This window comes from Trichomycterus rosablanca, chromosome 9, assembly GCF_030014385.1.
Source record: "Trichomycterus rosablanca isolate fTriRos1 chromosome 9, fTriRos1.hap1, whole genome shotgun sequence".
Taxonomy (NCBI): domain Eukaryota; kingdom Metazoa; phylum Chordata; class Actinopteri; order Siluriformes; family Trichomycteridae; genus Trichomycterus; species Trichomycterus rosablanca.
In genome coordinates this window covers 39,938,276-39,949,017 of record NC_085996.1, presented here as the reverse complement: position 1 = coordinate 39,949,017, position 10,742 = coordinate 39,938,276, and the positions used below count along the sequence as shown (strand labels likewise).

At 44.2% G+C, this 10,742-nt stretch overlaps 1 protein-coding gene across 2 annotated transcripts in view; it reads left to right on the top strand.

The window, feature by feature from the left end:
- Positions 1–1,120: 1,120 nt before the first annotated feature.
- The window catches only part of cep85l (centrosomal protein 85, like), a 56,676-nt gene continuing 47,054 nt past the window's right edge, over positions 1,121–10,742 (top strand). Inside the window, exons 1-3 of one of the 2 annotated variants that reach the window (XM_063002425.1) lie at positions 1,121–1,417; positions 1,544–1,708; positions 6,677–6,832. In XM_063002425.1, coding sequence (XP_062858495.1) covers positions 1,660–1,708; positions 6,677–6,832 — 205 coding nt within the window. In that variant the 5' untranslated portion in view covers positions 1,121–1,417; positions 1,544–1,659. Of the gene's footprint in view, positions 1,423–1,543; positions 1,709–6,676; positions 6,833–10,742 lie in introns of both variants that reach the window. The other variant, XM_063002424.1, reaches the window with a different exon arrangement.

The following is a 10,742-nucleotide window of genomic DNA, read 5'->3' as shown; positions in this document are numbered from 1 at the left end:
TTATTATTTATGATAAATTGTGTCTTCATGCATGCACACATCAGTTTCAATACCTATATTTTTTATAGAATGCCTTTGTCGTACATACAGACATACATACATATATAAACGTACAGTACAACGAAATTCTTTCTTTGTGTATCCCAGCTTGTTTGGAAGCTGTGGTCAGAGCGCAGGGTCAGCAATCTTACGGTGCCCCTGGAGCAGACAGGGTTAAGGGCCTCGCTCAAGGGCCCAACGGTGGCTGCATGGCAGAGCTGGGATTCAAACTCTCAGCCTTTCAGTTGATAGCCCAAAGCTCAACTTTTTCAATTTCTGATGCAAGTGGCTACTAGTCATTTAGTCCTTATATACAGTCAAAGCAAAGGGCGCTCGGGTGGCGGGGCAGAGCTCAAATGGAGCTTAGATTTCCGTACGTGATATGGCTTTGTGTGGGAACGCAACACTGGCAGGTGATAAGAAGTGGCTGCTGATTGATTGGACACATGTCTAAGGGGTGTGTGATAATCCGGGGTTGTCCAAACGCCAGTGGATTCACAATTGGGAATTGGAAATGACCAGACTGGGTAATGAGTAGTTAAGCAGGGGCAAGCAGTAGCCTAGTGGTGAAGGTACTGGACTAGTAACCAGAAGGTTGCTGGTTCAAGCCCCACCACTGCCAGGTTGCTGCTGTTGGGCCCTTGAGCAAGGCCCCTAAACCCTCAATTGCTCAGACTGTATACTGAAACTGTAATGTAAGTCGCTTTGGATAAAAGCATCTGCTAAATGCCGAAAATGTAAATGAGTAAATGCCAAATTTGGGCGACTGTCCACTGTCGATCAAGCACATTAAGTCAGCACATTAAAGGAGCAAGGGCTTCTTATTTGCATGCCAGTCTTCACGTTTGTGGTAATCTAAAGCTTGCTCGACTGTGGACTTGCACGACAGCCTTGTCCTTCACAATATTATGTACCTTATGTACCTGGCATCTGTGTGTCACGTACGTAGAATGGATTCGAACTGCTTTCGTGTTTGTTTTTAATCGAATCGGTACATCTCCAGCATCAGTGAGATGTTCCTGGATGAAACCAGGTTCCATGGGAGCTTCCACATGTCCAGAAGTGTGTGGAGGTGACGCAGGAACCCGAGCTGCTGGGTTCTGTCCTGGTAATGCTGGTGTATGTAGGTGGAATTTGCAGCTCTGATTGTTGCCGTTTCACTTCTCCATCGAGAGAGTCTAGCTTGGACACGCTGGAGTGCGGCTGTATGTCGAACGCCTCAAGACTCCCTACGCTGGCGCACTACGTAGTGCGCGTGTGAATGTAACGTACGCTGTATTCGAGTGCACTCATTACTGAGGAGGGAGGTGTTTGGGATGCGGCCAGGGTTTGAGCTCACAGGCTTGCAATGCAGTTGGCACAACGAGGCTGCTGTGCGGTAAGGTAGTGTAGTATGTAGTGTAGTATCGGTTCTGGTTAAGATTCGCGATATGTGATAACATAAACCGGTTCGGGATTGTGGCGGAACATGAATTCTGTTATTCTGGCGTGTATTTATACATAGATTATGGATCACAGCTATATAATCCGTTGACTGGTTTTCTTGGAAGCTGCTCATTTGTTCCATCGCTTTTCTGTGGAGAAACACATCAGATTTAAAAGCGCACAAAATCCACCGAGATGTGGAGCAGAAGTGATTTTGAGGATGTCCTCGATACCTTTAAAGCAGGTAAGAACGGGATGCGTGTTTATTCAGCTTTAAATTAGCCGCCTATAAACCGTTAAACCGGTTTGATTTCTGTGGAATCTCGGTGTGTGACTAACGGCTTATTGTTAGCTAGCACATTTAGCACCGCTTTAACGGCTGCTCTATTCTTTTTTCCCCTCCAGGAATGTCGTATTTAAAGCAAGCACACTGAGTCTGCTCATAAATAAAACTATTACTGTATTTACTGATGAATAACTTAAGCGTAATCACGTCGAAAATTTAAAATAATTTAGCTTTTAGCATCTTAGCTTCGCTGACTGGAAATAGCCAACGTCAGGTCACGGTGTTCCGTACCGTGCAGTACAGTCGATTTTTATCCATCGTTAAATCATCAAATATAAAAAATAAACACCATGACATAAAAGTAACGTATTTGCTCTGTGAGATTCAAACCACACAGAACAGTAGGTGGTGAATTTAAATATAAAACGTGCACAGAAATGACTGTACGGATTTGTGTTATCATTAATTAACAGTGTTCCGTACAGTTCGTAGCCCGTCGATGTTAACTTGAAAAGGTGCTTTTTTTTTTTTCTAAATAGAATTTAGTCTAAATTGTGCCATAAGATGCTGCTAAGATTCAAACCCTACTGAATAATCCTATTACTCAAGGTGCTGTGTTGACAGGCTTGACAGATTTGTAGTTGCACAAATAAAGTAAAACACAATGCACGGATTACTGTTACTCGTGAGTATTTAATGCAAACTTTCTTTCAGGGTTAATGTGACTCAAATATTCTTTATTCTATAAAAGTTTTAATACACTTGTTTTGGAATGGACATTATTGTCATGTCAGTTGACATGGAATTGTTTTGGTTTCTGTTCTGATATTGCTATTTTTCTGTGACCGAATGTAATGTATGGACCACATGTTTCTGCGTCCAAAATCGACTTATTTTATATTAAAATATATAAAAATATATTGTGGCTTTTCTAAAAAACAAACAGCAGGGTCAAAACTGTACATACAGCCATTCTGTGTGTTATTTTGGTGCTTTTAAAGCAATAAAATGACATTTAACTTTGCTAAAGTACTAAAGCTGTTGACGCAGGGTTGCCAGGTCCAGCAAAAACATCCACACCAAAGTGTCTAAAACCAGTCCTTTAGTTTAGAAGTTAAGACTAGCCCAAAATCTAAGGTGACCCAGACCTTAAAGACTACTAAAAAAAACTACTAAAAACTACCGGTGTACTACAGTGTTTACAATGGTATTATTATTAATATTGCTATTCTATCATTTACATTACTAACAGTGTTATAACAGTGTTATTATCTTCCTTAGCAAGTGCTGAGTTGATATTCATTCTCATTTTGTACTGTTTGTAATCAAAGCTTTAAGGCGGCTGCGACAAACTTTAAAAATCACACCCAGCGACTTTACGATGTTCACCCGCAAACAAGCCCAATTCTGTGGGAAAATAGCAAACCTGGCAACTCTGTGTTGACTTCTCTGTGCCTGTATACGTTCACATTTACATTTGCTGCATTCAGCAGACGCTTTTAGGTACGTTTATCCGAAGCAACCAACAGTAGCAACTTGGCTTTGGTGGGGCTTGAACCGGCGACCTTCTGAGTACCAGTCCAGGACCTTAACCAATGAGCTACTACATCTCTGTGCCCATATAAATATAGGGCTTGTTTGACCACACACATTACAAAGTCAACAATACAGCGATCTCCTCACCAAGGTTTCACACAGTGCTGAGAAGAAGTTGGTCTGTTTGACCAGCTGTACTTCAGGAACCTCTGAGTTAGAACCAGCTGGAACGGAGTTGACCGAGTCGTCCACAGTCGAGCGGGCTGTACAGAGCGCTCATCACAGCGGATCCTTTCCTGCACGGCCGTGTTAAGCTTGCACGACTGTTGTTTTAATTGTTGCTGTTTCCTCTCAGCATGAGAGTACTTTGCTGTACGTTGTAATAGATGCACCCAAACTAGCCCTAATTATATGGGCAGAGAGAAGTCAGCAGCTATAATCGATAGCGCACAGCCCTTAACGGAACCCTCTTCCACCCATGCACTCTGCACAGGCGCCTCTATCCACCAATCAGGGTCCTTACACAGCGTTTGAAGACCCCACCCACATAGTCCGGTCATCACCACCCTGCAGGCACTGCCAATTATGCCCGCTAGATGGTGCCCAGCCGACCGGTGGCAATGCCGTAGCCTAGTTGGTAAGATACTGGACTAGTTTATCAAGCCCCATCTCTGCCAGGTTGCAACTGTTGGGCCCTTGAGCAAGGCCCTTGACCCTCACTTGCTTAGATTGTATGCTGTCACAGAACTGTAAGTCGCTTTGGATAAAAGCATCTGCTAAATGCCGAAAATGTAAATGAATCGTTGAGAGTTCGGCACTGGTGTGCTCGCGGAGTATCTAAAATACCTCGCACGTCGTTTCAAAAACGGTAACGCCTGGCAAAAGGCCCGTGGGCTGTAGTTCGGAGATCCCTTTTGGATTTTAGGTGTACTTAAATATTCATTTTCTTTGAAAAGCACGTGTGAGCACATGAACAAAGTGAATATTCGTTATCTGGAGAGCCGTATTCTTTAAAAAATTTATTCAAAACAAAGGCATTAACCACATGGATGAAATAAAGAAATCACTGAACTAACACCAATATTTCATAGCTGCACCTTTACTGCCCTGAACGTAAACAAACGATGTTAAAACTAAACAAATAGGCAAAATCAGTAGTTTCACCCACTAAAATCTGTATTGAAATAGATGTTTGATAGTATGAAAGGGATTAAATCCCACTGCTTGTGTGTTGGATGTTTTCTGAAAGGTTTGGTGTGTAAATCCGGTGGTTCTCATTTCCTCCGTTTACTACAGTGTTATTACTGCAGGTACTTTATTTATCCCTAACGTATAAGAAACTCTGGCTAGATCATTATAAGAACAGTAGAACCCCATCATTCGTCCGTCTCTCTACTCTAACAACTCGTCGTTCACCAGAATTCGGACCAAACCGCACGATTCGAGTTATGTGATCCGTCTCGCTTTGACTTATTTCATTGTTTAATCAGGGATCCAAAAACGATCAGTGATTCAACCGAACCTAAAAGGGAAGCGGTGAGGACGAGAATCGATCAGATTGTGAAGTTTGAAATTGGAACTTGTGTTTAAAGTAAACTAGAGTAAAATGTGCATTTATTTCACTACATTTGTTGGTTTTATAGGTTTTTATGTATGATTTCATGTATTAAGTATTATTAGAGGCTAAAAGGTGGATCGGATTCATCCAATTTACATGATTCTTCATGGTCAAATTTATTCAGAACTCTTCCAGCAGCAACAACAAAGTTCTACTGTACAATAATTACATTATCTAGCATTTATTATTCACACATATCACTACGCCCCAGCTTCTATATACGTAAACGTTTATACATTGAATAGCTGGTATGTTAAAGAGTCTCTTTTTCTATAATAAGCTTTAATTATGATTGTGCAGGGGTAATTGTGTAAATCAGGCCATCATTAGTTCCTCTGTTTTGTGCAACTGCATCATAACAAAGCACACGAGAAGATTCACTCCACTTACTGGAATTAACGCAATTAAACCTGGACCGACTGCACGGACGGCCTTCGTTTGTAGTCGCGCTAATTATCCTGCCGATTATACCAGGCTGAACTGGATCAGCAGAACGTCGACGTGCTGCCTTCAGACGACCGAGCAGAACAAAGTTTAGAACGTGCGATGGCATGCCGGTAGTGTCGGATCGAGGTCGGACCACGTTCTCACCACGGTCGGTTCACTGGTCTCCCGAGTGGAATAAACGCGTCCACACCAAACCGAGGAGGGGAACGAAGCCGATTCTGACCTAACCAGACTAAAAAGTGCAGCCGTGAGAACAGCCTGAAGGTAAACGTGGACGTTTCATCATAACCCGTGTCCGACTGGGTCCTGTCGGGGGGGCGTAGCATGCTAGAAATCTGAAGAATGCGCGCCGAGCTGAACAGGCACGCCGACAACAGGCCGAGGCGGACGTTAAGGATATGGACTAGACTTTTTTTAAATGTGCATGCCAGGAGTGAAACTAATCATCTGTCTGATTTAATGCATTATTATTGTTGTTAGAGATGCACGAGTACGGATACTGGTGTCGGGTATTGGCCCGATACCGCGCTCATTAACTCGTACTCGTACTCGCAAACGAGGCTCCGATACTGAACATCCGATACCGTGTACCTAGTGCACGTCGCTGCGTTGTGCCTGGTTCACGACACCGGTCGGCGCTAGATTCGCCGGCTCGGGAGCGACTCGGCGTTCGCTCGGCGATCGAAACTCGGCTCTCGATCGCTAAGTGTGAGCCATCCAACAACTCGGCGACCGGATCGAGTTTTCTAGCACGTCAGATATCTGATCTCAGACGTGCGACTGGGAATGAGTGACATGTGGAACAGCCAATGAGAACGCAGGATACGGTGCGAGGGGAAACGCAGGAGAGGAGTGTAAACAGGTGGGACAGGGGGATAATATAGTTTATATCAGAATACATCAGCACACACACACACGTTTTACAGTATTTCTGACCTGATCGTTCTCTACAAAACATAACAACAAAACACCGACATTGCAAAAATATTTATTAACCTCCAACTCATTAACTCAATCATTCTAAATAGGTATCGGTATCGGCGAGTACAAAAATACATGTACTTGTACTCGGTTGGGAAAAAATGGTATTAATGCATCCCTAATTGTTGTGTATATTATCAGTATTAATGCATCCCAGTCCCCCCAGTAACTCCCTGTAGTGATGAATTCTGACATTTTAAGTGAGATTCGAACCGTTGGGAGTGAAGTCGTCGAGTTGGAGGGAACTTCAGACTGTAGGGAGTCGTGAGTGGAAGTGGAGAGTAAAATTTACCCATGAGTCCCACTGTCGCTATGGTAACCTGTACCCTCCGTTTGCCACCTAGGTTCGAGTGCGTCCTCTCCCGGTTGGGCTCCCGGCTGTGAAGCGGCATGGCTCGGCCCGTCCCCGGCGATCAGCAGTAGCCGCGCCAGACGCCACAGCGCCGCCTCCGACAGCGCCGACACGGGCATAGGAACCTCCTGCTCGGACAGCGTGGAAGGTAAGGCGTTCTCAGGTGGAGCAGCCATTGAGGAATGGTTTAGTTGGATGAGTGATTGTGTGGCATGAATAGTGAGAGGCGGCGGCGAGCTTCTTAGCTTTGGCTTATTAATTTTTTTAATAATTCAGAGGTCAGACGTGTACCTGATTCGAACCCTCGGTACTGTTCCAAATCCAGCCGTGCTTGATGTCAGGGCTCTGTTATTTAGGTGTGGTGTTACCTTAAATGCTCCGTTCTTTGTTATTTTCTCTCCATACACATGAGATCACACATTTTTCTGAACCCGGATCATAACTGGACGGATTCCCGCTGGGCGATACTGCAAAAAAAACAAACATCTCGATTATTTTCAAATTTATCACCGACTCTCTATTGACCACTGAAGTCATGTGGTCAGTTTGTAGTCCACGCCATGTCGTTATGCCCATATTTGGTAACCCGGGTCATAAAAAATGTTCCAGAGCTGTTAGGTTTTGTTTTATGGAGATTCTTCTGTCTGTTATCGCTGGATCCTGTGAATTACGAAGTCGTTAAAGAGTCAAAATATGAATATTGCTCCATGTAGGTAGGGCTGGGCGATTTTCACGATTAATTCGGTTAATTCGCGTGAACGTTTTCACCCGATGTTAGAAATGTGACAATCGCGATTGTTTACATACTTTATATTGTGATTAAAATACCAACATGTCACGAGGCAGAAACTGAGCAGACGCTCGCGGAATATAAATCAGGGAAAGTTTCATATCAAAAAGGGTGAAAACAGTGTACAAAACCAGGTAGAGTCCAAAACCAGAGGATAAACCAAAACAGTAAACGGAAGACGACAAGGATCATACACGGTAACGGTTAGATTCAGTAATAAAAAGCGCAAACACGATCACACACGAACAGAAGAGTTTAATTAAGATTCACTGAATCGAACACATCCACCCCCCAATCACAAGAGGATAAAATGAAAGCTGAGCCGAGTGATCACTTGATGCCCCCCCAGTGTACAGATACAGACTCACTCAGTGGTGGAAACAGTACAGTACAGTACAGTACAGTACAGGCTCGTGTTCCTTTTAATTAACCTGTAAAGAACTTTTTCTAGTTCTTTTCCTAATGTAAGGAGGTTCTGCTGAACATTATTTAAAATAAGATTTTTTTATAAAGGATATAGATCATTCAGATTTCTATTTTGTTTAAATTATAGTGATATCGTTATTGTTATAGAGTTTGAGTCCCTTAAAAGGATCATTATCGGTGGTGCTGTTACTATTTTGGCACTCCTGCAGTCTTTTAAATTACAATGCAAAAAAAAAAGAAATTTGAGTCTTATTTCAATTGCATTATACAAGAACAAAACAAATCGAAATCGTAATCGACAATCGGTTATAATTTTAAAATAATTGAGATTTTTTTTGTTTGTAAAATGGCCCAGCCCTGGAAGCCTCTTAAATAAGCGCACGAAGCGGCGCGATTCACCAGAGTAACAGTGGAGTAATATTCACACGTTTTACTTGATATTTTTAGTAGCTAGCTACATTAGTAGAAAGCAAGGACGGTCGGGTGTTACGCCTTTGGTTGCGCTCACCAGACTGGAGGTATTGCGGCGGGCTGCTCGTTATAGTTCAGCGACGTCTAATTAATGCGCAGTGGCGTTAGCGTTCGTGCAGCATCATTAGTATTACGATCCTTTAACGACCTCGTAATACAGAGGATCCGGTGATGTACAGGAGAAAAATGTACACAGGACGAAACGTACAGGGTTCTGAACATGTTTATTCAGCACAGGATGCGTTAGAGTCGATTTTTTGAAAACCCCGTTCATTTTTGCCATAGGAGATCTGAGTTAGACCCGGGTCTCCAAATATGGGCATAACGAGGACTACAAGGATGACGCACGATTGCAATTTTTAGTTTGTTCTTGTATAATGCCATTAAGAAAAGACTCATTTCTTTTTTGCATTTTAATTTAAAAGACTGCAGGAGTGCAAGAATAGTAACAACAAAGGGACTCATTCAAATATTCAAGACGTAGGACCGATCTGTGGTCTGCTCGTAAAGCTGACGTTTATGGCCGCTTCGAGGTCCAGGGGGGTGTAAAGTTCTCACAGCACGTCTCCGTCTGCTGTTAGGAAAACATACGAGACAAAACCTTCGTCAGGCACAGTAGGCCAAAAGTATGCGGACACGTAACCACGAGCCTGTTGTCTGTAGGAATTTATGGTAATTACCCATTAGGTCAAGTGTTTCTAATATGGACTTTCCAATTCAATCCAGTGGTTGTGGCTTACACACCTGATCAGTAGACAGGGGTGTCCACTTACTTTTGGCCATGTTGTGTTTTGTTTATGAGTGACTTGGGGTCTGTGTGAAGACCTATCGACCCGCCCTGCTCCCTCGTTATTCACTCGGATCATCACTCAGAATTAAGGCGCCTCAGTAGGAGCATTTTAAGGGATCTAAGGATTTAGACACGCCCTCTTCTCGGGAGTCTGTGTACAGAGAGAGCTAGGTGGTGCATAAATAAACCTGTTCGTTGTTGTCTGTCGGGTGACGAGTAACCGGGCCTATAGGAGTTCATCACAACACGAGCAATCATCACGTTCCAATCAGCTCCGCGTGCAGTTGGGAACCCGTGCCGAGCGCTTCGTCCCGATCCGTCATCAGGACGCGGCGCTTTGGGCTCATCGATGGGTTCGTCCTCGCCCCTGCAGAGGCGAACACAGGGCGCGCTCACATCCGTCCTGGCACGTGGACCTGAGCTCTACCATCGGATACGACCTGGAATCGGTCACCGTACCGAGACAGGAACAGGAACCAGGCCGTCCTCACACCCTCGGGCCCTTTTCTCCAGCGTGTGGCCTAGATTTTAATGCCAGTGTGTACGGATCATTCCGGAATGAGGGCAGATCCGGCGGAGAAGTGCGTGTAGACGCTACGCTGCGTAGGAAGTGCAGTCGTGATATCACCAAATGAGCGAGGAGCGAGAGATTCGCATCGTTTATCAAAGATTACAAGCAGTTCTTTGGCAGAAGGGATTCAGGAATAGAGCGGCGCAGTGGGATCTGGGTTCCTAACCGCATTTCCGAAGCATTTTATAAGGTCGGCGCACAAATGTGCCACAGATCTGATTGTTTACGTTTGTATAAGTAGAAATGAGCAGATCGTTAGTATAATATTGGGGTACAATCTGGTCGTATCCAATTCCTTGATCATATTCCACATCCACTGCTGACCGGGGAGGGTCGTGACTAACACACACGCCCCTGCCGACACGTGTTCAGCACCGACCGCTTCTTTTCACCTGCACCAGGCTGGTTTATACGGAGATCCGTATCACGTATGAAGAATCACACACTGATCTCCGTTATCCCCCGACTCTGTTCAGTGCAGCGCCATCGATCAGCCAGCAGAGGGCGTAATTGCAGCAGTTATGAGGAATTCCCCATCTGCACTTCCCTCTTTAGAAAAGCTGGTCGTGGTCAGTATAGGCGCCAAGTGTGTTTTATTGCTCTGTGTTTGATTATGCAGATTTTACATTTACGCCGTTTGGTCATTGCGATAAACGATCAGTTTTATGGGTGACGAGGTGGAAAGTCGCTTTTGTTCCGGTCCTGTTCCTCTGCATTAGATTATGGAGCTATTTGTTCTTCTGCAGGGGCGTCCACAAATTAAATAGTCGTATTTAATCGTGTTGTTTGATGGAACGTATTAAAAGCTTCACTTCTGTGTTACTGTTATTGTTGTCGATTTAAAATCGGACCCCGGGACCACAGTTATGTAACTGCAGTGCTGTTGTGTTTCGGTTGGTGAGGCGATTGCACGATGAGGTGAAGGCCAGGCGTCAACAGGGTGTCAGCAGGCGGCCAAACCGCGTGACTTGTTGACTTAAAATACACACGCAGACGTCCACCAACACGTG